Genomic DNA, 27,373 nt, shown 5'->3' on the forward strand with positions numbered 1-27,373 from the left:
AGAGTTCTGCCCTGCCCCAAGCCCTAATAAAACACCCCTAATTCCCAGAGGCTCCATACAGCAGTCTGGAAATCTGAGAATTTACTCCTCCTGCATGGTGGGGTTGATGTCACTTTCCTAGGGAATCTGGGCCCTGTAAGTATCTGGAACATCATTTCCAGACCTTTCTGTGGGACCTGGGAACATACTGGCAAGGCTCATCCCATCCAGAGGTCACAGGGAATCAAATCCAGGGCTGTGTGCAGAGTAGGGTCAAGGTCTTGGACAAGAGTTCTGCATTAGTCCCTCCACACCGAGAGTTCAGATTCCGGGATGGGTGCAGGTGTGGTGTGACCGTTGCAGGTTTCCTGGGTCAGCCTCAGTTCCTGGGAGCAGAGGCAGCTATGAAAGAACTGGGTATTGGAAGAGAGGGTCCACTTGAGAGAATGGAAAGAGGAAAACTGGTGACCAGGGCTCTAGATTATAGTCCAAATTTGCCAGCAGAAATGAGCCACCCTATGAAAAACCCTGACTTCTCTCAACAGGGCTTGGTAGAGAACCCAGGATAAATGAATTCCAGATTCCCATCTTTCTAAGGGCACAGACCCCAAAAGAACTATCAGAGTTTTGTCTTAGGGAACCAGCTGCGTGGGAAATTAGAGGCGGGTGGGGGCTCCAGCCTCAAGCCACCAAACGGGAGGTGGGGGGAGTCTATCCATCCAACTGGAGCGGCCCTCCTAACGTGAGTCTCCAAGCATGGCTGAGGCATTCTAAGCCACTTCAGCCTGATCTTCCCTCCCCTTCCCCCATCCTGTCGTAAGGGAGTTGTGCTTCGGGCGGAAGTCGGGGAGGTGAAGGGGACGATGGAAGGAAAGCTCGGACTCCGGTTGGCCTCGCCTAGCCGCAGGCCGCCAGGTTAAAGCAGAGGGAGTGGAGGATGGGTGCTTCTGGGACTCTCCGGTGAGCCCGGGTAACAGCCCTCACCCAGGACGCCAACATCGGGGAGACCAGAGGGATGGGGAGGTGGGAAACCAGCCATCAGACGTTGCTGATGCGCACGCTGAGGGCGCTGCCCTCCTTCTCCGCCTGCTCCCGCAGCGACTCCTCCAACTTGAGCTTCTCTGGGTCTCCGTAGCGCACGGTGCTGTCCCGGAGGCCACTAGGGGGGGCCACTTTCACTACTTGATCGAAGAGGCTGAAGTCCGCTATGTACTTGCCGCTGGCTGACAGCGAGATGGCGGGTGTGAACTCGTAGCCCCAGAGGATCTCCTCGGGCAGGTAGGAGGTGCGCACCTGGCAGGTGGCGCTGGTGGACTCCACCGTCCCGCTGAGAATCAGCACCAGCTCGAAGTCGCCCTCGCCGCTGCGAAGGGGCAGGTCCTTCAGGGGACTGCTCTCGTCCACCACGTGGTAGAACGTCAGCGGCAGGATGAGGAACGGGCTGTCGGAGGCGGTGTCCACCTGGAAGGTCACGTTGACCTGGTTGAGCCGGATGTTCTCACCCTCTTTGGTCTGGTGGGTCTGCAGCAGTTTGCCCGTCACCTGGCAGCCGATGAGGAGGCTCTTGCGCATGTTGGCGACGCGGATCATGAGGCAGGGCTTCCCGTCGTGCGCGGCGACCACGGCGTGCTGGCTGAACCGGATGGTCTCCGCGCGCTTCTTGGGCCGGGCGATCTTGGCCAGGAAGGTGCCCGTGATGAAGATCTCCAGGATGGTGGTGAGCACCAGCTGCGCGATCAGGAGCACGATGGCCAGCGGGCACTCCTCGCTGATGTAGCGGAAGCCGTAGCCGATGGTGGTCTGCGACTCGAGGGAGAAGAGGAAGGCCCCGGTGAGCGTGTGCACCTGGACCACGCAGGGGGTGTGGTTGGCGGGGGGGCCCAGCTCCAGCAGGTCCCCGTGGGCCACCGCGACCAGGTACCACACCACACCGAAGAGGAACCAGGTGCCCGCGAAGGTCGCCGAGAAGAGCAGCAGCTTGTACCGCCACTGCATGTCGATGAACGTGGTCCACAGGTCCTTGAGGTAGAGGAAGCGCTTGTCGGCGATGTGCTCCATCCTCACGTTGCTGCGGCCGTCCTTGGTCAGGACTCGGCGCCGTCGGACCGCTGGGCCCACGAGGGGCCGGCTCTCCGTCTGCGTGGTCTGACTGTAATACACCTTGGCGACCGATGTCATCTGGAGGGAGCAAGACAGCATAACGCAGGTTACAGCAGAAACCCAGCCGACTCCTGGCCACCCCCCAACGCGAAGGAGGAAGTCACATTCGTTTGGTGCCGCTGACTGGTTCTTACCAGTAGCCAAGATTTATGAGCGCCTGCTGAATGCCAAGAGCCGTGCAAGACACTGGTGGGTCAACAAGAATGACATCATCCTTGCTCCCCAAGAACCCACAGCCCAGTGAGTGAGACACGTTCAGTGAGCAAGTACTCACAATGCAGTCTGATCCTTGCGATTCTTGGGAGACGCAGAAAAGACAGGGTCGTGATAAGCTCACAGTGCCTTGAAGGTGGACCAAGCAGAGAGGGCTCTACCAGTCTCTAGTCCCCACAAGGCCAGTTCTGTGATGCCCTCTCATCCTGAAATAGGGTCCCTCCCCTCCCTCATGAATGGCAGAGCAAGAAAGACTATCCTGTTGAAATCGTTCCAGGCCAACCCCCCTTAAAACACACAAACCCTTCATTTACTCACTTTTCTCCCGGCCCCGAGTCAGTACTCACTGGTGACACCAAGATACTCATCTGGCTCAGGAAAGAGCAGAAACCGCCCATCCTTCTACCCTTGGAGATGTCCTCTGAGCACCCAGTCCATTTCACTATGTCTTATCGTGATTACTCTTATCCCTCTATTGTCACCATCACTATCATCTATTTGCATCACGGCGGGGGCTCAGCCTGGGTCGGTGGCAGGATGCGGGGCACGGGTGGGAAGAGCACAGATGGGACCCGAGCAGAAACAACTGAGTCATGGTGGAGAACCACACAGCGAGGCCTCCTGACGGTGCGGGTGCGGGAACGTTTCCCCAAGGACTCGGGGACTGCCGGGTCACCGGCAAAGTCGCCTTGACGGGGTGAAGTAGGAAAGTTCGTGTGTATCAGTTAGCACGCGCTCCAATTCAGGATTGCTGTTTGTCCTGAGAGAAGAAAGGGGGAGAGGCTCTGAGATAGCTCGCTTCCTACGAGGGGCCGGCACCCCTGCCCAAGGAGTAACTTGAGCTTTTCCAGCAGAGAAAGGATTTCAATCACTGGAACCCTTGGATTCTGGCTCTGGAGGCCAGACCTTCTGGGAAGGAGGAGGGTGATCTCAGGGGCGTTCAGTCCTTGGAGAACAAAGAGGCTCATCACATTCTCTGTTCCAAAAAAATCTGAACCATTGCACTTTATCCTTCACACTGCTCCCTTACCCCGTCTTCCCCACGAGCTGACACCTGGAACACGGAACTATCTGGGCGCATTCAAACACCGATCCAAGTAGACCCTAGACCGGCGACTGGCAATGGACGGGAGTCCCGGAATGCTCAGAGGTAACCAGGAGCCTGTTCCGCCGGCCTCCGCCCACCTGGCACTTTTGTCGGAGTGAGGCCACTCGGCCAGACCTGGATGCCGTCCACTTCCCAATACCCTTAGCTACTTGGGAGCAAAGGGGAACAATTGGTATTTAGAGCCCAAGGAAAGCCCCGTTCAAAACTCAGTAGTAGTAGTAATAAAAAAAAAAAAATGCACAGCACCTGCATCTCTGTACAATTTTTAAAAAGATTTTATTTATTTATTTGACAGAGATCACAGGTAGGCAGAGAGGCAGGCAGAGAGAGAGGAGGAAGCAGGCTCCCTGCTGAGCAGAGAGCCCGATGCGGGGCTGGATCCCAGGACCCTGAGACCATGACCTGAGCCAAAGGCAGAGGCTTTAATCCACTGAGCCACCCAGGCGCCCCCCTCTCTATACCATTTTAAAGTTTACCGATTAGTACGCCTTCACATTTGATCCACAAACTGGAAAAGATGTGAAACGGACAGAGAAAGTGCTGGAAAGTTGTGGATGAGTGAACCTAATTTTAATATCCAAAAAGAAAAAGATGATACATTTCACAAACTGCAGACAAACAGGTAAGATACCCTAGGCAAGTTTCTAGAACAGCGCATTAAGACTGCGAGTGCTTGGGGGTGCCTGGCTGGCTCAGTCGGCTAAGCGCCCGACTCCTCTGATTTCGGATCAGGTCTTGATCTCAGGGTCACGAGACTGGGCTCCACATTCAGCAGGGAGTCGCTTGACGTTCTCCCTCTCCCCCGCCCTCGCAAATAAATAAACCTTTAAAAAAAAAAAAAGAGGGGGTGCCTGGGCGGCTCAGTGGGTTAAGCCGCTGCCTTCGGCTCAGGTCATGATCTCAGGGTTCTGGGATCGAGCCCCGCATCGGGCTCTCTGCTCAGCGGGGAGCCTGCTTCCCTCTCTCTCTCTCTCTGCCTGCCTCTCTACTTGTGATCTCTATCAAATCAATAAATAAAATATTTTTAAAAAAAAAGATTGCAAGTATTTGGGCAGGTTGGGGGAAGGGCAGTAGGACCCAGCAGGGGGTGTTACCCAGAACAAGACCCATCAAGGAACCTAACTGCCTTCCCGGAAAAGGTTACTACGGAAACAAGTCAGAGAAAGCAATAGAGAAAGTGTCTCCATGCAAGGGTTTTGACAAGATCTCTTACATCCTTGGGGCTAAGACCGAGAAAAAAGAACAGCTACTCTGATCCTGGGGGCTGAAACATATAAAAATCAGTGGTACTAGTGAGTGGATCATTTTCTATTTTCTAGTGACGTACCAGAGAGATTTATCTCTGGCCTTACCCCATTCAGTGTCTGCAACATTACTTTATTCGAAACTCCAGAACACATGGCCGTCAATCACGTGGGTGACACAGAGCAGGGCTGGATCGCAAATGCAAGGTCTGGGCAGAATTAGGATCCAAACGGAGCCAGAGGAGCAGGCCGACTCTAACAAAAAAGATAATTATTGCGTATGTGTATGAGTATGTGTATGTACTAGGGTCTAAAACTTACCTGAGCAATTCTGGATTGGAAAGATGTGATGCATTTTGGTTGCCAAAAAGGCAAGGCTATTTCAAGCTACTTCAGGCGAGTTCGGGTATGCAGAGCAAGGAGGCTGTTGATCGTGCTCAGATCTGCTTATCCTGCACCTGCTGTTTTGAGTCTCAAAGGACAGTCAGAACCAGATCGTGCAAGAAACGGCTAAAGGAAACGGGGAAGTTAGTTGGGAGAAGAGGCGATCTGAGGGGTACGAGTGCTTGGGTGCAAATATTTGGTCTGAAGTGCTGTCCCGTGAACGAGGGTTTGGACTTGGTCTTTGAGATCTAAGAGGAGCCACCACTGAGCTTACACCACAGGAGGAAAGATTCCGGACTGATACGACAAAGAACAGCGTAACAATCAGGACAGGCAGAGCTTCTCTAGAAGCAGTCGGTGCTCGGTCCCTGGAGGGGTTCACGGGCAGGATGGGCAAGCGCTTTGCCAAAATTCCGTAGACGGACGGAGGTGAAGGACGGTCTGTACCCTCTCACCCACACTCTGGGAGGATCAGGATGCCCACCCGCTCTGCGCCTGCCGTCTCCTCCCTTCCCGAGGTGACCTTCAGGGCATCTGTCCCCAAAGTTCCAGCTCTGTTGGTGCTGAGGAAAGATTCCACTTGTCTTGAGGAATGGAGGCTCTTGGGGCCCAAGGGAAGGCTCGCTTCTCATCCCCAAAACAGTAGTCTGGGGTTGTATATCACGTCACAGTTCTTAAAATATGTAATTTGACCCTCACACCATGAACTAAGTACAAATCGTTAGAATCGGCTCTGAGATTTGTCCCAAGCAGATTAGTGGTAGAGGTGGAACCAGTACCAGTCTTCTGTCTCTTGGTCCAGAACCCTTTTTTTTTTTTTAAGTAAGCTCCACACCCAACGTGGGCCTGAATTCACAACCCTGAGATCAAGGGTCGCACGCTCCCGGGATGGAGCCAGCCAGGCGCCCCCAGAACATTTTAATTACAGTAACTGCTTCTGGGTCCCCCCAGGTGCGCCACCATGGGTCCCAGGGTCTCGGGAAGTGCCTCCGTGGTGCCCCGTAGGGAGAGGATCACAGCTGAGCCGCAGAGGACAGAGCCTGGAGCTTTCAGATTCATGGCGCTGGAGATCTGGGCTGCTGGCGAGGACTGCTGTGATTGCCGCCTCCAGCTGCGTGCCTGCTGCTGCCAGCCTTCTCTCGGCCTCCTCCAGCTGCTCCCAGCTGTTGGGCCACCTCCCACAGCCAGGCAGCTTTGTTCTCCGCGGGGGCCAGAGTCAGAAGTGGGTAAACAATCCGCCAATCCGCTCCCCCCCCCCCCCCCCCACCCCTCCACCCCCCACCCCTCCACCCCCGCCTCCCGCACTGGCCTGGCCCTGGTTCCCGCTCTGGGGAAGCGAGCAGGACCCAGCTCTGGAACCGGCCTCCAGTGCCTGCCCCCCGCACACCTGCGCCTTCCTCTAGAGGGTGCCATTTCCCCCAAAACCATCTCAGCCCCACGCCAGGGACAGTGTCTGAAGACTTCGGGCTACAAAGCCAGCCCCCAACGGGTGAAAAGACAGAAATGGAGACGTCCCCTTCGTGCTCCAAGAACTGTACTAAGGACTTTTTTGTACACAAAGGCCAGGTGTACCCACAGTGGTGTCTGGCAGGCGTCCTCGGAACACACAGCTCCCGCCTCCTGCTTTGTGCCTGACCCAGAGGCACCCCAGAGCGCATGAGTCGTTAATGCTCCAGAGCAAGCGCGTTCATCAGAGCCTGACCCCACGAGGGGTCTCTCGTGATTCACTTGGTCCACGGCTCCCAACTGCCTTAGGATAACGTGCAAAAAAGCCTTTGGTCTGGTCTCCAGCTTCCCGTTGGCTTTGCTCCTGCCGCTCTTGCCCACGCCCTCTGGAGCCCAGCTCTGCTTAGGACCTGCTGTGTCGTCCTCCTTGGACCTGCTCTCACACTGCTCCCTGCCTACCTGCCGACCTCCTGCTTATCCCTCCGAACTCAAGTGTCGGTTGCCCGCTTCGAAGCCTTTCCTGACCATCGAAGAAATAGTGGGTGTGCTCCCTCTCCCTGGCCTCCCTGCAGCGTGCGTTAGGAAGCCCGCTCTACACACGTTCCCATTTCAGAACACCAGAGTGCTTTGCAATGGTGCATTCCCCATCGCGTTTCACTTCTGAGTTCTCACTTAACACCCCAGACTGGGACTTCCACCTGTTTCCCCGGTGTTGGGGACATTTGTTACTAAAGACAGGGTGTGCAGGAATGGCGGGAGGCGGATCTGGACGGAGGCACGGGAGATGGGGACGCAGAGCTTCTGGTGACCTCCAGGGGGAGCCACGGCACAGCGGGAGGGACCCAGGCTCCCTGCGTTCCAATACGGCTGCAGCCGGTTACAAACATTCCCTTCAAAAGGCGGGAGAAGGGCACCTGGGTGGCTCAGTGGGTTAAGCCTCTGCCTTCGGCTCAGGTCATGATCTCAGGGTCCTGAGATCGAGCCCCGCATCGGGCTCTCTGCTCAGCAGGGAGCCTGCTTCCCCCTCTCTCTCTGCCTGCCTCTCTGCCTGCTTGTGATCTCTGTCTGTCAAATAAATAAATAAAATCTTAAAAAAAAAAAAAAAAGGCGGGAGAAAGCAGGTCCCCAAGGCATCAGTCCGGGTTCTCCTCTGGGTCAGCAAAGGATGGAGAGAATGAGCTCGAAAATGACTGTGGGCATTGGGGTGGACCAGGCCAGTGTAAGTGGCTGGAAGGGATGCTCCGACCCCCTCCCTGGGGCCACGGCAGAGGCACCAGAGGGGTTGGAGGAGCAGGAATCGACCCTGAATCTGTTTTCTCTGCAGCTGCTCGCCTGAAAGGAGCCCTGGGGACTGATTTCACTGCCTTCATTCCCGCACATGAACAGATCCTCCTTCTCCTTCTGCCCCTCTGGTTTCCTAAAGAGTTAATGGTGCCGCCGGCCTGGGAGTTCCCCTGCTCAGACTCCCGGGGCCACCAGACTCTCCTTCCTCATGTCAACTGTCAGCACGTGTCTGAGCTGGGAGCTGGGCATCTGCCACTCGGGCCTCTTCCCTCCTGGCCTGACTTCGGGTCTTTTGCCGCACCAGCCTCCACTCATCTCCTGCCCTATCTTTCCCTCCTCAAATCCTTGCGACACTGCGGCTGCCACGTCTCATGTCACGACCTCACAGGCCTTTCTCCGGCTTCAGCGCCTACGAGGTGTTCAGAGGAGCCTCCTTGTTTCCTGACTGAGGACGCCGGGGCTGGGAGGGGGGTGTGACTCCAGTGAAGACTGGCCCCACGCTCAGGTCCTCTGTCTTCCAGCCGTCCGTGCCGTCACCATCCGGGGCCTTCCCTGGCCCAGAACATGCTAGTGTCCCTGCACCATCGATCAAGGACCGGGCCTAGAGGGCCCTCCTGGATCTGCTTCCAGCCTCATTTCCCACCTCTTCTCTCCTGTGGTGAGCTTTGGGCAAACCAGCTGCTCCCTGCACTACGCACCCATGTGTTCACGGCTCCTCTCCCTCCCTGGCCTCCCCTCTGTCCTTGACCCTACATACCCGAGATGGCCTTCAGAGCCCGGTTCAAATGACCCCTTATGCCATGAAGCCTGGGATCCCCACAGCCTTAAGTAACACCTCCCTCTTCTGAGTCTACACACACACACACACACACACACACACACACATCACCATCTGTGTGTTTTATGGGACACCATCCAGCACGCTACCTCTTTTCTACTATAAATATGCTTATTGAACTAAGGATTCAGACATAATGCATTTTCATGGCCCATGATTACCACAACATATGACACGTAGTAGGTGCTCCAGAAGTATCTCGGGAGTGAACGAATGAGCAGGAGGGAGAGAACTGGGAACAGACTGCACCTCCGCCGGGGTGGGGGCTCTCGTCCTGCACAGACAGCACTTTGCTCTGGCCCAGAGCCTCTCCTCTAGAGCCCTCTTGTCCTTCCTTCTTGTTTGTGTCTTCTCTAGGTTTTTCCCATGTTTTTTCCTTTTTCCTGAACACGCGGAAACCCCCAAAACTAGTTATCATCACTGAGCGACACACAAACCAGCAGAGCTGTCCTGGTCCGCGGTGCTGCTGCCACTGTAGGAGACCCATGCAGATCCCCGCTGTGGGATCACACACTTACACGACCCTTTCTCTAGCATCTCCTGGGTGCCGGATTCGAAACAAGACCCTGGAGTTAGGGAGATGAATTAGATGTAGATTCTGGCCTGTCCCAAGCCAGTAAGGGAGCCAACCCTAACACAGGCAGGAAGCGGTAAGCACCCTAGACCAAGCATCCAGGAGGTACTCAGGGAATCTAATCTGCAAAGGGGAAGGTGACATTTAGCTCAAGGGAGTGACCCCATGAGAGTGGGATTATCCCCATTCAGAGCAGGAAACAAGTGCAGTAATGAACAATCAGAGGCTAAGGTTTCCTCCGTACCTGGCTGTCTCACTCAAGAAAGACTTTACAGAGAGAGGCGGCGTTGAGACCGGGCCTGAAGGTCAGGCAAGACTGAGACACGGGGAGCCTGGGACCTGGGGGTCAGAGAGAAGGTGCTTCCAGGGAAGGGAAGGGAGTAGTAGGAGCAGAAGCTGTAACCCTGAGAAAATCCAGAGCCAGCCAGGGACCAGGAGCCTTTCGTTTTGGCTGAAGTGTTAGGAGCCCAAGAAAGACCCTTGATAGGACAAATTGGGACAACGTGGTGGTGCGCTCCCATCCCCCAACACCTCTGCTTTGCGGCCAGTCTCCTGTGTCTAAAGGCTGGGTCCCCGGATAAGGGGCGCAGTCACAGTGCGGGAGGGGCGCCACTGGCTCCTGCAGGGATGAGGGGCGGGGGCTTGACTCCCCCCATGGGTTCTGGCCAGTGATTTCTCTTTTTTGGCTGTAGAGTGCTTCCCCTTCCTAAGGGCTCAGGGAAATGGGAGGAGCCCGAGGGGCCGGACCACCCCCCCCACCAGCACTTAGCAGTTCATCGAGGTAATGAGTCCATAAGAATTTCTGCCTTCACAATTGCTGAGGAGCCTGGGGTCAGGGAGCCCACACGACACAACCTGCTGGCCACAGAGCCGAGATGAGCACCTTTTGGCCGGACTCCAAGGTCCTCTGTCCTAGAGCTTCAGGCTAATACTACAGTGACTTTGCCTTCCCTGAGCCAATTCCACGCTTAGCCGCCAGAGAAGGTGACTCCTTGACCTGCTGGGAGGTGAGCCGGGGCCAGCCTGGCTGGACATGTCAGCAGCAGTGACACCCAGAGAGCATCTCATGACTGGCGGGAATGCTTTTGTTGTGTGACTGCTCTATCCCCGTGTCCCCTTTCCTAGGGTTGCATGGCACGCCCCTACTGTCCCCATTTCCTTCTGGGACTCTGCTCCCAACTGTCTTCCCAACTCTCCTCCATCTGCGCTGCCCACTAGCCCCCTCGTACTTGGCGCTGGCCGCTACTAACATGAGTGTCCCCCTCCGTCCTTGTCACCTGCCTTGGGGCCCACTCTCCCCACATGTCTGAACGGAGTGTCCATCAGGCTCTGGGATCCTGCTTTCTGAAGGTGGTGATACGCAGGCAGAGCATGCTGTCCCGCTCGTCCCAGCTCTGACCTTTGAACGGCCTCACCCACTCTGCCCTCCTGAGCTCCGTCTGTACTCCCAGGCCCAAGGGTCAGCATTGGTGGCAACATCGTAAGCCCCCCCCCCCCCGCCAGCCTCCTGTTCTCCCCCTTCTTCCCTCCAGAAAGGAGCCTTTTGATTTAGGGGTTTGGGAATGGGATCAGAAAGGGGAGGTGGTTTCCTCCAGGACCAGAGGGGTTCCCACGCTTGCCGTGAACCAGTCCACTGGGTTGAGGCTTGGAGGAGGTCCTGAAGCAACCACTGGGGGGCCTGCGTGAATGAGGGGATGGACAGAAACAGGCAGTCATGGCATACCAGGTGCCTCTGGGCCAGTAACTGCCAACCTCGTCGTGCTTCGTGTCAGGGAAGCCTGTGCACAGAGGGAGGGCTCCGGAGCCCCATCAGCCCTGAACCCAAGGCCAGGTACGCCTGAGCGCAGCATTCGGGAATTCTGGAGACCGTGTGTGGGATTTGGCCTCAGGGATGTTTCAAGACCCTGCCAGAAACTAAGAAGTTACCTGTTACCTGCTCGGAAGGGGGCTGGACGGGGAAGCAGGAGACTTAGGTAGGAGTCTCGGCTCTGCCACCAACTCTCGGGGACCTGGGGCAATGTCTCAGCCGGCCCCTCAGGTCACTATTTCCTTAATTGTGGCATAAGGGGGTTGTATTTGTCCCATTCTCAAAGCAGTGTGCCAGGAGGGACCTGAAGTCACCTGATTAAGGGTAACGTATTTTTGCCGTGATATCAATTCTCCTCAAAGACGTTGAGGGAAGATCTTATTTTCATGTGAAACAAACAACATGTGATAGAATTGAATGAAAACTTTACCTGATCTAAAAACGAAACAGATTACACGCTCATCAACACGTCTCTTCTCCGGTAGCTTCCCCTCGCCTCTGCCTTTCAGGGCCAGTTGCGGGGTGGGTTTGGGGGTCCTGTGTTTGAGGATTATCAAGGTCCCTTCCCACTTTTAAGACCCCATGTCCAGCCCTCCCCCTAACTTGGCGGGGAGAGGAAACGGCCACTCAGCCTCCTGTCCCCAAACATTTCATCTCTTCTTCAGACACTAATTCCAAATTGGATAGTGACCCTGGAGGCTTCCAAGGAGATCGGCTGCTTTGGGGCCTGAAAAGAAGCATTTCTGGGCTTCCGGGTGTTAAGGAGAGAGGGGGAGAGCGCAAGGGGGCCGGGTAGGAGAGGGAGGCCAGAAAGAAAAGTGCCCCGGGTTATGTAAGCCCTCGAGGCTGGAAGAAGACCGGAGTTGGGTTTGGGGTTCTTTTCAGACAAGACGCCTTCATTCATTAATCTCCCTCCCGTCCTGCCCCAGAGAAAATCAACAAATAGCGACTGGAGCCAGATGCACACAAATCGTGAGGTGCTGAAAGGAGGGCAGAGTGTGTGTGTCCGGGGGCTGCTTTTCCAGCTGAGTCACTGTTGCCTCTGTCTGCCACCCCTCGGGCTCCTTCCCCTTCCCTCCCATCCTCTGGCCTCGGCCTGACACCAAGGCCCTGGCCCAGGGAAGAATAAGCTTTTCTTCCCTTGTGTCAACGTTTGGAAAGTTCTCATAGCCTGATCAAAAGAAAGGATAAAAGCCTTCAAAGCATTTCCTGGGAGCCTGTGACCCCTGTTTGGCCCTTCTGACCCCTCTGTGTGTTTTCCGGTCAAAAGACGGAGGGACACAGAGATGGGGCCATGTCAGATGTTCTCCTCTGTCCAGGCAGCGCCCCTGCGTGTCCGGGTGGGCCGATCACGAGCACTGCCCCTTCCCCTGCCCTGATGCCAGGCGGAGTCTCCTGTTCCCCTACAAGAAGGAAACCATATTTTTACAGGGAATGGCTCGGGGCGTGGGATCTCGGGGATCCCCTCTGTCCCCAGCCAGAGCAGGGATGACTTCCTAGCACGTGCCACAGGTGGGCACTGATTCTTGGACCTGCCTCCCCAGCCCTCACCAATCCCCGGAGCACACGCCCTCCCTGAGTCATCACCCCCCACCCCGGGTCGGCTCCCACTCAAGACTGAGCATCCTGATTCTGGGTGAGGAGCCCAGCTCTGTGCAGATTCAGCTGAGGACAAAGGATGCAGCCCCAGCTCCGGCCATCCCCAGAGCCTCCTGGCCTGGCCCCTTCTGGGTCCTCACCTCAGAAGAACGAGCGCCCCCAGATGTCAACCCGCCCCGCCTCCCCTCAACCGATGAGCCAAAAAAAGTCATTTTGTGCTAAGATACAGCTGGAAGCAGCAGCATTACTATGAACAACGTCCTCTGTTATTATCTGTCGCTATCTGTAAGACAGGAGCTGCTGAAGAGGCTCCCAAGGACGCTGGGGGACATCTCCCAGGGTCTGGGCGGGCCGTGCAGAAACAGGACGAGGACCAAGACGTCTGCTCCAGACGCCTGCTTCTTGCGGCGGCCTGCCCTGAGTCCCCAGCCAGCCTTCACGTGGCCGGGGCTCCTGAGAGTCTCCCCACGGCAATCTGTACCCCGCTGATCCCCCAAGATCCTGGCTGAGGACGTCATCCCAGCTGAGGGGTTGTAAGGGGTCTTCCAGACGGACCCCATGCTGCGCAACCCGCAGAGGGGCAGACGGGCGTCCCGGATGCAGATGGCGGGAGGGGAGGGGAGGAGAAGAGGGGGTCTCCAGAGCTGCCCCTCAGCCCTGCACGGGAGATGACTTCCCCGCCACCAGGGGGCAGGGCTCCCCAGCCCTGGGCCCTTGCCTCCTCCCCGCTGCCCCTCTCCTGTCCCCTCCCCAGCCCACTCCTTTTAACTACTAGGTTGAACCAAAAGAAATTGTTGCTCAGGGGCTCCTGGGTGGCTCAGTGGGCTGCGTGTCCAACTCGGTCTCGGTTCCAGTCACGATCTCAGGGTCCTGACAATGAGCCGCGCTGTCCCCACTCAGTGGGGCATCTGCTTGAGTTTCCCCCCCCCCCCCCCCCCCCACTCTGTTTCTAAAAAAGAAAGAAATTGCCCGTCGAAAGGAAAAAACAGGTCCCATGTCAGCAATGTCAAATGGTTCCCTCAAATATTTAATAGCCGTAAAAATAAGTATCAGCCCCCCTCAGAGCATTAGTCCCCGCAGACTACAGGGCCACACAGAAGCCTCTGCACGTGGTCCCGGCCACACGGAGGCGGTGAGCGCCACGGGGAGCCTCTCCAGGGGCACAGTGGACCTCCCCGTCTTCACAGCTCTGGGCATCCCTCGGCCTCGACCCCAGCAGCCTGCAGCCCCTGGGCCCGTCTCCCTTCCTCTGCCGCTCCAGCCCTCCCTCCTCACCTCTGCCCTCTGTCTGGAGCATTCCAGCATCAGTGTGCTTAAGTTCCTGTCCTCTGGCCACCGGAAGGAGTCTCCTCTGCGTGTCCCCCCTTCACAGAGTCGCCCCTGGCTTCCCTCCCGCCCCGCCTTCAGGTGGGCGCTGGGTCTCCCCCATTCTGCCTTTGTGGGTGTCTCTCAGCCTCCCTCAAGGCTGCCCTAGTCCAGTCTCGGGTTCTCCTTCACCTCCTCCAGATGCCACAGTGACCTGGTGTCCCTTCCCCCCCCCCCCCCCCCACCCCAAGGCTCCCCTTCCCCCCCGCCCCGCGCCCCTCAGTGGTCCCAGGGCCTCATACAAACGGCTGCATCCTACAGTTCGGCCTGAAATCCTTGAGGGGCTTCCCTAGCTTCAGAGTAACTTCCTGACAGCTTCAAGTCCCCCAACCCCCCCCATTCTGCCCCGAAGGTCACAGCCTGTGCCTCGGGCACTTGTCCCTGAGCATCCCCTTCTGGGGGCAGAGCGCCACTGTTTGCCCTTGACCACAGCCGGCACTGGGGCTGCTGGTGACCACGGGGGGCACCTGTGGCTCCCCGGCCAGGGGCTGCTGTCCCTCTGCTGTGTCCTCAGTAAAGCCCCTCCGGCTTCGAGACCCACCAGGAGCGCGGGGAAGGCGGGACCACACCTTAGTCATCTCTCCGGCTGCCCAGCCCCACATTTCACCTCCCGGTTAGCAGAGAGGAAGGACGAAGACCAGAGATCCTTGGAGACCCCAACCTGACTCGGGCCGGGGAAGTCGCCCACGCAGCCTGCAGGCCACCGAGCTCCCCGCCCCTCGCGCCTAGCAGGTGTCACTCATCGCCGTCCCTTTTCTCACGGGGCCTCTGAATGTTTCTGCACATGGTGACACAAAGAGAACCACTTTCCTTCAAACCGGGTTAGCCTAACAGATGAAGCCCGTCTGTTATCTTGGCCCATCCGGGGCACAGCCGAGGTCCCCGTCTGTCTCTTTCCCACAGTGGCCACCCCGCTCTGTGGGAGCTTTGGCCAGTCTCTTCGTCTCCTCACCTGAGGGGGCAGCAGAGCCTTCCACCGTGTGGCCAGGGTCAGGCGACATGAAGCGCGTGGAATCTGTAAGGCCCTTACGAGGTATGACTATCATCCAGCTTTGCTGGTGAAGGAGCGTGTCTGCTCAATTAGAGAAAACAGGGCTCAGAGGGGCCAAGTGTCTCGCTGGCGTTTAGCGGCTAAGCCTGAACCTTCGTCTCTTAAGCCTGAACCTTCGTCTCTCGGCCCCGCGGCCCTTCGCTCTCCGTACGCCGTGGGCTTAGCAACACTCAAGACCAGCCCCGCCTTCCTTCTCCTCTTCTAGGCTGAATGGGAAGAGGCTTCCAACCCGCTCTCCTCGTCCCCCCTCTTTGTCATCCCCAAGATGAGGCTCCGTCCGAAACCCCGCAGCCCGCTGAGAGGTAGGATGGTGTGCGCCAAAGGAGACTGAAGAGCCACGATCCTCGGGGACTCCCCGCTTGTCCCCAGCCTTGGTGGCTCCAGGCAGCTGGCAAGCTTCTCCCAGCCCAGGACGGCCAGGCCCCAGGAGACAAGGGTGTGCATGGGGAGGCCAGGAAGCCCCTGAGCTGTCCCCAGATCCGCCCACAGGGTCTGAGAAACTAGTCAGTGGCCAAGCTGATGGGACCTGCTCCTGGGGTCCCAGGGATCGGCGGGGCCCCCCTGAGAGAGGACGGGGGGCGGGGTGCTGACCAGACCCCAGCCAAGGGTCCCACCTCCACACACTTTCTAGTCTGTGGTCTTAGAAGTTTCACAGCTGTGAGGAGGGATGCTGGGCCCTGGGTGGTGGTGGTGGAGGGTTGGAGAAAGGAGGCAGAAGAGAAACTCCCCCAAGTGGAGGCACCCTCGGGAGCCACTCCTATAGGGGTCATGCCCCAGTCTTCACAGGAACGACCATGCCCGCCTTCCCAAACAGGAGAATTTTTTCTGAACTGATCTGTGACCCGTATTTTGTTCATCTTTGTGTCCTCCGCAAGACTAGACTAGAGCTTTGCTAAGTATTTCTTGAAAGAACCCATAGGATCCCTATTCTACATGACCTTTTCCTCCCGAGGTCCCCCTCCCGGTGTGTGACATGCTTCATCCCTGGAAATCCTTCCTCCCAGCTTCCCAGCAAAGGGGAAGTTCTGGCTTTGTAACAGTTGGGGGCACCGACCAGGTCTCCCAATCAGCCTTCACTCTGGGTGAAGAGCTGCCGTTTCCATAGCTTCCCTCAGCCCTCCTCCAGCTCACACCCCAGATGCTGTCTAGTGATGGGCCAGATGGGGAAACTGAGGCCAGCAGTGGGAGCACAACGCTCAGCAGGAGAGCTCCACGCCAGAAATCTAGAGTCTTCTAAGGGAGGTCGATTCCTCCTCCACAGTCCAGGGTCGGACAACTCTGGACTTGAGCTTCTCCCTGGACTGACCAAGTCCTCCTGGTGAGCCCAGCGCTTCTCGTGCCCACAGGACAAAGGGCAAGAAGGCTGAGTTTGGGAGAATGGGAGAAGCCGGAGAAGGAGGATATGGGGGAGCGGGAGCTAATGACCCCGCTCTGAAACCCCAGAATACAGCTGGGACAGAGTCAGGCATAACCCGTCCCTGCTGACCTCCCCAGCATCAGCGTCCTCCGGCCTGTCTCCGCCGTGCCAGTGCCCTCTGTCCAGTCACACCAAGCTCCTCTCACGTCTTGGACGGGCCATGCCTCCTCCTTCCAACAGCTCTTGGCAAACAGTGGGGCCTCCTCTGGGAAGCTCTGTCCCCCACCCCACTACCCTTCTTCCAGGCCTCAGCTGAGACGCCACTTTCTCCAGGAAACCTCTGCAGACGTGACCCCCGCACCCCGTGGGGGTAGCCCCCTCCTTGCAATGAGCTAGGCCTTGCCCACAGCACGTCACCCTGTCCTCCTGGGAGGTCGGTAATGTCACTGCTCATGTGTGAATGGGGTGCAAACCAGACTCAGAAGTTTAGTCGACTGGCTCAGGACGACCTTTAGGAAGGGTGAGCCCTAAGGCGGAACCCTGGTGTGTTTGCAGCGAAGACCACGCTTTCCCTCTTGCCCCCGGAGGGTCACACAGTACGCATGCTCGGAGGCCCTCGGGTCACCTCAGTGAAATCCCTGGTTTCACCAAAGAGGAAGCCAAGGCCTGGAAAAGACAAGTAACTTCCCTACGACCACACAGCTGGCCAACAGCATGTGTGTTTTGACCAGAATCAGAGCAAGAACCCTGACTCTTTCCTTGTCCCAACGTCTCCTCCTCCAAGATCCTCTCTTGACCCCGGGGTCCTGAAGGGCCCGCTGGCGTAGAGCCAACCTTAGAACGCCACCCACCGGGCTCTTCAGTTCTTCCCCTGTCCAGCCACAGCCACAGCCCAGGGCAGCCCCCTCCCGTCCTCAGGTCTCCAGGATCCCCTCGGCCTCGCAGCTGCTGACCCAGAACTAGGCCGCCAAGGAAGGCAGAAGAAACTGCAAAGTACGGGCCTGGAGGGAGGGGACAGACTCAGTGCTGCTCTCTGCTGGGGGCTGAGAAATGGCCAAGGGAGTTCTTTGAGAGAGCTGGAAATCCCACGGCCCCCAGGAGCTCTGAATGTCATGGGGAATACCTCCCAGGCCACCCAGTCTCTGTTCACTGAGAGACCAAAGGTGGACCCCTCCCGCTCGTCAGGGAGGGTGAGCCCTCCCCTCCTTCCATCCTTCCCCTTGGCCTGCTAATACCGTATCCCGGGAAATGCTTCCTATTACATCTAAGTGTACTTACTGCTGCCCAAGCCATCTATCCTTGTCTTTACCCTCTGGGGAGAGGGACACCGGGGCACCCTGTTCTTACAAAGCAGATTTAGGGAACTGAGCCACCTTTCCAGACGGGTCTCAGTCTCCTTCCGTCCTCACTGCTTCCGTGCACAGAGAGCCTCGCCCGACCCTCATCCAGGGGAGCGTAAGGGGCCCCCTCCCCCGGGAGGGAGTCTCCCCCATTCCTCCACTTCTTCCTAGCCACCTCCCCCATTTGAAGACAAGAATGGTGCAGCGGTGGCACGAAGACTCAACCTAGACACGTCTAGATGCTGGATGGATCTAGAACTGGATTCGGAGGTGGCTGCCGCTGTCCTCCCTCCTGCGGGGACTACGGGCCTGAGGCGGTGCCTCCGGCAGCCGCATCTCCAGCCGGGGACGTGTGAAGGGACAGCTGGGGCAGGGGGTGCTCCAGAGAGTAAGGCCAGGGCCGGCGGGGTGCTGCGCGTGAAGGAGACGACGCACGAGGCCGCTTAAGCAGAAGCGGAGGGGGAGGGGGCCGAGGAGGAGAAGGCTCCTGTGCAATCCTGAGCAAAGGGAAACAACACGGAGATCAGCGTTCAGGGACCCTTGCGGAAGAGCGAACCAGTACCGGCCCCACCGTCCAGCTAAGGGAGGTGCTGCTGCCGAAACCCCATCCACCGCCCCGAGTCTTGGGGTCCTGCTGGGCCCTCCGTCTCTTCCCTTTTTAGACTGCCTGCTCCAGGCTTCCAGAAGCTGCCAGAACAGCAGGACAGCAGGACAGCAGGGGAGTCCTGGACATCCCAACAGAGGGAATTAGCAGGGAAGGTCCGAGCCAGACATCACTGAGGACTTGGAATCAACAGAGACCTCAAACTTGAAAGCCCAGCTGAGGAGGTCCTGGGGTTTCTCTCTCCAGCCATGCAGAATCCACGGCAGGAGTGGACTCAGCATGAGAGTAGGGAATGAAAGGAGGTAGGCTCGCCCTGCCCGGAGACAATGGAAGGGTCAAGGTGACTTTCTGAGGTTCTTTCTAGACCTTCTAAGGTCCTAGTCCTTCTTAAGGTCCCTGTGCCAGTTGTCCTGCCCACTCCCTGCCCTACCAGTCCCCCAGCTCATTCCAGGGACGGTGGCTACCAGAAGGTTCTGTTAAAACTCCACGTGCAGGCACACCTAGCGAAGCCGAGAGACAGATGATAACCCCCCACCCACCCCGGGAGAAAAAACACACCTAGAGGCCACAGACCTCCCTTCCAGTCCTAGCCTTGCCACTCAGACACACTGTGTCACCTCTCAGGGCCTTTCTGTAAGACAGGCCATGAGGGGCTGTGACGCAGGGCGCATTGGGCAAGTGCAAGGGACAGTCACACTGGGCCTGCGCTGGGATGGCTGGGTTCATCACCCTGCAGAGCTCACACCCCCTCCCCTAGTGTGCTGGGCTCAGCTGTGGGGCTGGGGTCCTGGCCACTGAACCCCCTGAGGTGGGGGGAGGCAGGGAGCGGCGCTCAAGAGTTCAGCGGAGGCGGCCGTGTCCATGGTTAACGTGTAAGCAGCCCGGTCTGGGGCAGCGGGACATTACCCGCCCCAGGGCTACATTCTCGAGGTCACAACAAGCACAAACTTGTTATAACCTGTGTTGGAGCAGCAGGGGGCAGCGAGGGCAAGGGGGGTGGTGGCAGGAAGCCTGCGGAGGAGGCCCGTGGAGGGGGGCCAAGGGGAGCGGGGTGAGGCGGGGCAGGGGTCAGCCGTGCAGGTGCATACGCGGGAGGACGGCGGCAGGATGGCGGGTCCAGGCTCCGCCGTGCGCGTGTGGGATCCGTGTGTGGGGTTGCATAGATGACTGTGTGCCTGTGTGTCTCCGCATATATGAGCCCTGTGGAGGAGGGGCCCAGGCGGGCAGCCACGGGTCCAGGCTGGGCATGTGGAACGGAGGAGTGGGCACCGTGAGCACCCCTTCCCCATTGCTGGTCTCACGGAACCTGCATTCCAGCTACCTCCACAGACCGCACCCCCATCCCCAACCCCTGAAGCTAGGGCCTCTCCCCACCAGTGCCCATCTCCCAGGCCTGCTCCCAGAGTTGGGGTGGGTCACCTCCTGCCCAACCCCCCTGGCCCCAGGCCCACTCCCCCGCGCTCTCTTGGCCCTCCGGACACTGGGGCGGGCGGGGGTGGTGGTGGGGGGAGGCTTTGAAAGCAGGTGACTGTTTGGGGGAACTCAAGGACAGAGCCCCCATTGTGCCCGCCCCAGAGCCGCCTCAATGGAGCTCTGCGGCACAAAGGGGCTTTGACAATGGGCAGGCCATTAGTATGCACAGCCAGCCCCTCGGCCCTCTCCCTGTCCCACAGCCCAGAGGAGGGAGCTGGGGGGCCTGGCCCTGCCTGTGGAGGCAGGGGCCGGCAGGGCTGGGACTGGAGAGATCTTAGCCCGGAGGGGCTCCTCCAGGGAGACAGCAGAGGGAGACTAGCCCAGGGCCCCCAAACCAGCCACGGGCCACAAAGGCCCTGGCAAGTGGAAAAAGCCATAGGGACTGGTAACGATGGGGGATGGGGCGGGGGGCTGCGGGGACCAGGCTGGGTCTCGAAAGAAACAGGCGGAGAGTTTGAGCCCACCCACTTTTTGCCTCAGCTCTACCATGGATCGCAGGGAACTGTGTGGGCAGGAGAGGAGAACAGAGCAACAGATAGCAAGGCCCCAAACCTAAGCCCACCAGGTCTCTCGGGGGCTGCAGGTGGGATCTGATCCGCCACGGGAGGCAAAATTGGAGTGTGCTCAGGGTGTGGGGCGTCTGGGGTCTCTGGGTTTCTGAGGTGGTGCCTGCAGCTGGGCTCCCGGGACTGCAGCTGGAAAGCCAAAGAGCCAGGACTAGCTCCCTGCAGGTGCAGGGAAGGGGCTTCTCTCCTCCTGCCCAGGGGACACCAGCACCCCCCACCAACACTGTCAGTACCCTGCGTGGCCTTGCCACTCGCTGGGCGCTGGGTACTGCCCCCAGGCTCCGAGGCTCAGCAAGGCGGGGGTGGGGGGTGCGGGTGCAGCAGGTGCGAGGCTGCTGAGGCGGGACCTGGGAAGAGGCTTCAGGCAGCGAGCAGGGAAGAGGCACCCCGTGACCAGCAGTGTTGCCCAATCCAGATTTCCTCTGCTCTGAGACAGAAACCCCCGGGGGAGAGAGGGCCGAGGCCTCTTTACAGAACTGGCCCCCACAAGGCAGGAGAGATCGGCTGGGCTTACACACCTCCTCTCCGGGGCTCTCCCTTTCTCCACTTCTCAGTTGTGCTGATGGCCTGAGGTCCTGTGATCTGCCCTCCAGGCTTCTTCTGTACTGCCCCGGACCCCGATGACTCGCTTGCTTCCTTCTCCTTGTCCTTTGGTTCTGCGCCCCACCCCAGCTCCCAAATGAGTCCGCTGGGGGGACATAGGGGCTAACAGTTAGAACTCCTGGGTTTGGGGCCAGCAATCCTGTTCACCTTCCCAGGACCTGACACAGGTCCCTTTCCTTCCCCGGACTGGGAAGCCCACTCAGCCACGCGAGAAGGACCCCTTGTGCCACTTCCCCCTTCGGGGCCAGGGGTTTCAGGAGCAAGGCTATGGGAGTGAGTAAGAGCCCATGTCATGTAGCACCACACTAAGCCCTTTTCTAGAATTATGTCTGGTAATTCTCCACATCTCTAAAAAAGTGGGCGCTTTCTTAAAGGCCCATTTTATAGATGAGAAAACAGAGATGTGGATGCTTGGCTCAAGGTCACACGGCTAGTGAGCGTAGGATGCGGCCCCACATGCTAAACCACCCCGTACTGTCCCCCACCCCGTGAGCACGGTCAGAGGAACCTGGGCAGCCAACGGCAATCAGCCAGGACACTCTGCTTGGCGGTGGGGGGGGGGGGGGGGGGAGGCGGGGATTTGAAACTGTTTTCTGAAGTTTCCCTAGACTAGCAAATCTCAAAGTGTGGTCCAGGGACCCTGGGGGTTCCTGAGACCCTTTCGGAGGCTCTGTGAGATCAAAACTGTTTTCACAACAATGCTAAATGTGACTTGCTTCCTTTGCTCTCCTTCTCTCGTGAGGGTTCAGTGGAGTTTTCCAGAAGCTCGGAGACACATGATATGGCAACAAATTGAATGCAGAAGCAGATACGAGGCATCGTCTGTCTGCCGTGCAGATACACGTTCAAAAGATTTGTGAAAATGCGAGACACCGCCACTCTTCTTACAAAACTTTGTGTTTCTTTGTTTTTAAAAATATAGCTATTTTCCACTGAAAAGACATCACTTAGGTGGACAGGTGATGGGTTTGGGTTTTTAAACAAACTAATAAATATTTAAGCCTCGTCAGTTTTCATTTCTCACGTACCAGTAAGTGTCACCCACAGAAACAAAAGATCTCTTGAGCCTGCGATCATTTTTAAGAGCGTCAGGGGGTCCGGGGATGAAGAGGCTTGGGAAGCAGTGACCTAGACTCCGTCAGACATACTCTCGCTCCTTGCCAGCTGCCCATGTCTTCTTTATCGGAGGGTCAACAAGGGAGGGTTCGACCTGGGGAGAAGGTATGTGCCTGGGTCCCCTGTTTGGGACGAGGGTGGAGGATAGGGCTCGGGGACAGTCCCAGGGACAATGTGACCCTAGGAGGTCGGGCCTGGGCCCCCAGGAGGTGTCCCCACAGGTCTGCCAGGTTGCAAACCCCTTCCCCAGAGGTGTGCTCAAGACAACAGGGCCGCACCAGGCTGGGCTCTGACCTTCACCCCTTTTCCACCCTGGATGTCTGCCAATAAGCCTGGCATCGGGTGGGAGTAGAATTTCCTGGCGAGAAGAGAAAGGCTCAGTAGATCCCCACATGAGTTTCTGTGTTTGGGCCAACAGTGCTTAAAGGATTGGAAATAGGGGGTTCTGGGTCCGCTGTTTGCAATCTTAGGGTGAAGCCATCTCTACAGGATGGGCCCATTGCCAGAGAGTGGCTTTTCTTGAAGTTCCCTAGAAAGTTGAATAATTGGGTCTTACATCCATATACCCCACCCCCAGACACTCATAAGCCTCTAATGCCACGGTCCTCCCACCAAGAATTAGCATCTAGGAAGGTGTCCTACCTAGAGTCTAGCTGGCCAGAGGGCACTCTGTTCCTCAGAGCTGAGGGGTCCAGGGAGGGAAGTGAGGCCTTTGCTCTACGGGGTCAGAAATGTCCAGGGCTGCAGGGGCATGGCCCCACCCCAGAGGAGCCCCCGTGTAATGAAGGAGACAGGACGTCCCCTCCCAACATTCCCATTGTGTTGGGCATCTGAGCAAAGTAATAGACACAGGGACAAAGGACAAGCTGAATGCTGAGAAGCAGGGGTACAGGTGGACAGGGCGGCTGGGGAAACGGGGATGGAAATGGGTGGTGGGGGGTGGGCCTTGGAAGGTGAGGGCCCAGAGGGAAAGGAAGGGTGAAGCCTGAGAGCTTCCGGGGGACTCATCCTTCCCCAGCACAAGGTCTGAACACAGCAGTCGCCAAAGGTGGGGTGCCGGAGGGCAGGGGGAAAGTCTTCTACAAAGTATCCTGAAGACCTTGATTGGAGTTTGCATGTGAAAACCAACAGGGATGTCTGGGTAAGAAAGGGACAAGACGAAACAGGTGCTTTTTGGTGACAGTTCCAGTGGAGGGAAGGGGAAAGGGAGGAAGCCAAGGAGAAAGAGAGGCTGGAGTCAGGGAGGCGGTTAGGGAGGCTGCTGTGGGCACCCAGGTGACTGGCGGACAGAGGAAGGGGCGGGCACGCAAGCCCGAGTGAGGGAGACCCGGGCACCAGTGGAACAGGCAGGGCCACGCAGGATGGGGGAGCTGTGTGCAACCAAGAAGTTGGAAGGGAGAAGTTGCTCCAGAAGGCCCAACAGACTGTTTTAGGGGAACTCAGCAGCCGAGGTCACACCTACTGGACCGTAGCTGAAGACGGGACATCCGCCTGCTGCAAACAGGGGAAGGAGCCACGGCTGAGGAGCCCCAGCCCACGTGACGGCCCAGCTGCGGGAGCGAAGACAGGAATCTCCTCCCGCCTTCCCAGACTCGGGAAGGGTAGAGGGACAGAAGCCGGGCCTTGACGGCTGGTCTGCAGAAGAACCAGGGAGTGGATAAGGGAGCCGGTAGAGCCCATAGCGTTGGGTCAGAGAGTGCGAACACCACAGCAGCAAGCACGCTGTTTAGGACCTAAGCACCATCCCAAGCCCTCCACGAAGTCTGACTCTCAATCCCCCACTGTCACCGTCCCCGGGGTAAGGATGAGGGTCTCAGGGCAAAGTGCTGGAAGCGGGACTGAAACCCAGCAAGTCTGACTCCACGGCTGCCCTCTTCACAGCTCTACCTCGGCCTCCCAGGCAGGGCCCGAGCAGGAAGGAGCCCTGGGCCAGCGCCTTAGAGGGACAGGCCACCTGGAGCGGTCTCCCCCGGCCCCTGACAGCTGCCACGTCATCCCTGCACCGATCGCTGAGCAGAGCGTCCCAGCTCCCCTCAGAAGCCTTCGTGATGGGCTTGGGGGTCTGTTTTCGGTTCCAGAGGTGGTCTCCTGTTCTTTCCCCATCTCCATTTCAGATTTCTTTCCTTGAATGGGATGCGCTTCCCGAAGTCGAACCCAAGTCCTTCCAGCTGCAGCCCCCCCCCCACCCCTTTCCCGGGCCTTCTGCCCCTGGCAGGAGAGCAGAATGGCCCAATACTTTGACATTAGGTCTCAAGAAGCCAGAAGGCTCCTGCTCTCAGCTCCGGCTTCTCTGGGCCACCCCAGCAGGTTCCTACTTCTCACATTCCAGAGCCAGCCCCTCCCTTCTGCCCACCGCCTCAAATCCAGCTCCGAGCCCGCAGACACCCACGGGAGAGTTTTTCCCACAATCCCCTTCTCTTTGCCCTTTCAAGGTTCTGGTGGGGGAGGAGGTGAAGAGGGGGTGTGCCGGGGCCACACACACGGCAGCAACATGTATGTGAATGCAAGATGAAGGAAGAAAATCACTGAGTTCAGCCCGTGGGACAGACGGGGGAGGGGCACACTCGGGAAAGTCCAAGTCTGGGAGCTGCCCCCACCGACCACCCTTCACCGGGCACTCGACACTCAGAGTCCAAATCTGCCTGCTCGCCATCCTTCTGCGGTTCCCTCTCGGTGGCCTCTCTGCCCCTTCCAGGGCCTCACCACTGTCCCAGACAGCTTGGCCTCAGCCTGGACGGTGGCACTGACCAGTCAGGCAAGAGAAGAATCTAGGCCGGGAAGGGGAGGGAGAGCGGAAGATGTTTCCTTCCGTCCTACATAACCCTTGGCAGCAAAGTTGGGGGCTCCATTGCCCGATGCCTCTTTCTCTCCCCACCAATGCCAGGGGCTCAGCCTAACTTCCACGGGAACCAAGCATCCTGCCAGGAGGCCCAAGAGGCCTTTTCTCCTCTCAGGAAGCGGGTATTTCTGTATGATTCACCCCCAGGGCCCTAAAGCCCCCATCCCACAAATCCCAGGATGACCCCAGAGGACGTCGTGTGAGACCACCCAGATCCAAGTGTCCCAGCCTCTCCGGTCCCTAGGGAGGACAAGGGAAGGAGGCCCCTGGGTCTCCTGCCAGGCCCTTCCTTTCCGGCCCAAGCCAAACCAGCTGGAGCTATAGGTGAGCTCGTGTGTGGAAGTGCGGGGAGGGGCACCGCGCACCAGTCAGTGGGGCGCAGGGAAGAGGTGGGGGGGTGCCTGTGGGTACCTCCCGTGCAAACACGAGGGACCCTAGACTGGATGTAGGGCTGATGTTGGGAAGACCCAGCTTTTTTCCCCGCGGGGTAGGGGCAGGAGTAGGATTCGGCATTAGAACCACAGAAGGAATGGGCCCATAACCCTGCCACTCCCCACCCCTCCGTTCCATGGAGTCATTGCCATTCGATACCCACTGAGACAAGTTGGCTGCTCAGGCTCCGGCTGGGGGGGACAGCTCAGAAAACAGCAGCTTCTTTCAGGACCCAGGCTGGCAAGGGCTTTGGGAGGCTGGACTGGCCCAGATCACCCCCCAACACCCCCTCTCTCCCTCCCTCGCCACCACCACCAAAGGACAGAGGGGCGGGGAGAAGGGAGTTGGCACTGCCTGGGCCATGCCTAGTCCTCCGCTGAGCGGGCCTGGCCCCTCTCCCTGGCATGACGCCGTCCCTCCCCCTCCCTCACTTCCTGCTCCCTGAAGAACTAGCTAGGAGCCAGGACACCTGCTTCCTTCCCCACGGGGTCCCCCAGACCCAGCCTACGCCCTGAGGAGGAAGCAGACCCTACCCCTGGGCACAGGACAGTGCCCACCCTTGTGAGAACATGTTCAGAAAGTCATAGAGGTCAGGGAGAGAGTTTGGAGACGGAACCCAGTGCAACTCAGGGGCGGCCACCGGCCCCTCCTCAGGCTGATTTCTTGACACCCTCCAGGCCCTGCTGGGCACCCCTAAACACCCATCCCCACACAAGGGCTCCAAATCTTCCGTCTCCTTCTCTCTCCTGCCTGGACCTCCCTAAAGCTGTCCTAGTGGGGAAAGTCCAATGCCCAGGCAAGGCGGACCAGCCAAAAACGCTCACCAAGAATTTGTGTTGATTCGCAACATAACCGGGCTTTGAGCCTTTGGGTCCAGATTTGTGCCCTGCTTCTCTGCCACCCCCACTTCCCATCAGCCTCACCCTGCGGTGCTTTGGTAATAGGAATGAAATCTCAGGTGACCAGAGGCCCGACTCCCACCTTGTCCTGGTTTTGTCCTTCTACCCATTCTACCCATCCCAGGACTCAGCTCTCTGCCCCCAAATCAGGAAGCTGGAACCCTCGCCTCTCTCCTATCACCGGTAACCTTGGTCAGTTCCTGGCGGGGGGAAAAGGAGTGGGATGCGGAAGGGCATCTCCTTCTGGCCTCCTAATCCAGCAGGTGCTGCTCTGCCGGACTCTTCCTAGGGATCTTACTGGGATACATCTGGGGGAGGGGGGCCAGAGGTGAGGAGGGGAGAGCTGGAAGAGTGGGCCAAGTGGGAGTGGAGGGAAGGGGCAGGATGGGCAGGGGTCCCAGGCACACCAGGCTGCCAGGGCTTCCGAATCCAAGCTGTATGCGTCTTTCTTCCCATGTGTGAGCTTGTGATCAATGGGTGTCACTATGTGAGTGTCACTGTGTGGGGAGGGGGGATGGGCTGGCACGGGAGTGGGAGTAACCTGATGATCCTGGGAAGAGGGGGCGCTGTCTTGAGGCCTGTGTGGGGGATGCGTGGTCCTATGTAGGCGGTGGTCACTGTGTTCCTTGAGAGGGCTATGATGGGATGCCAGGTCCGCCTCGTAGGAAGGGCATCAAGAAAGCCCCTTCCTCAGCCTAATGCGCTGGAGGTGACCAGCTTTGGCCAAGCTTCCTTCTCGGGGAGTCCTTCCCCGGAGGGTCCGTTTGGGGTTGCTGAGGTGGGAGGCTGGGGAGCAGGCTCTTACCGCTGAAGCCTGACAGGGTAGGGACGGAAGGGCTGGGGGCCCATATCTCCGGGAGTGAGGTGGACCCGGGTTGGCCAGGGCGGGGCAGCACTCCTCCGTCACCGCCAGGGGGGCTTACCTTCGGTCCGGGGTGGAGTGGTCCCTCGGATGGGCAGCGGGACGGACGGACGGACGGACGGGGCGGGCAGGAGTGAGGAACCGAGCTGAGCGACGGGCAGAGCCAGGACTCTTAAACCCGGAGCTGGGATCAGATAAGGGCTGGTCCGGGGGCCAGGGCCGGGGTCGGG

At 58.4% G+C, this 27,373-nt stretch overlaps 1 protein-coding gene across 1 annotated transcript; it reads right to left on the bottom strand.

The window, feature by feature from the left end:
• KCNJ10 (potassium inwardly rectifying channel subfamily J member 10) lies at nucleotides 1–27,362 on the bottom strand. The gene is made up of 2 exons (XM_032845622.1): nucleotides 27,205–27,362; nucleotides 1–2,157 (listed from the first exon to the last, which is right to left on the bottom strand). Exon 2 carries the CDS (start codon nucleotides 2,155–2,157, stop codon nucleotides 1,018–1,020), a length of 1,140 nt encoding a protein of 379 aa, XP_032701513.1. The 5' UTR covers nucleotides 27,205–27,362; the 3' UTR covers nucleotides 1–1,017.
• Nucleotides 27,363–27,373: the final 11 nt, after the last annotated feature.

This window comes from Lontra canadensis, unplaced genomic scaffold, assembly GCF_010015895.1.
Source record: "Lontra canadensis isolate GAN:19392208 unplaced genomic scaffold, GSC_riverotter_1.0 scaffold168, whole genome shotgun sequence".
Lineage (NCBI taxonomy): Eukaryota > Metazoa > Chordata > Mammalia > Carnivora > Mustelidae > Lontra > Lontra canadensis.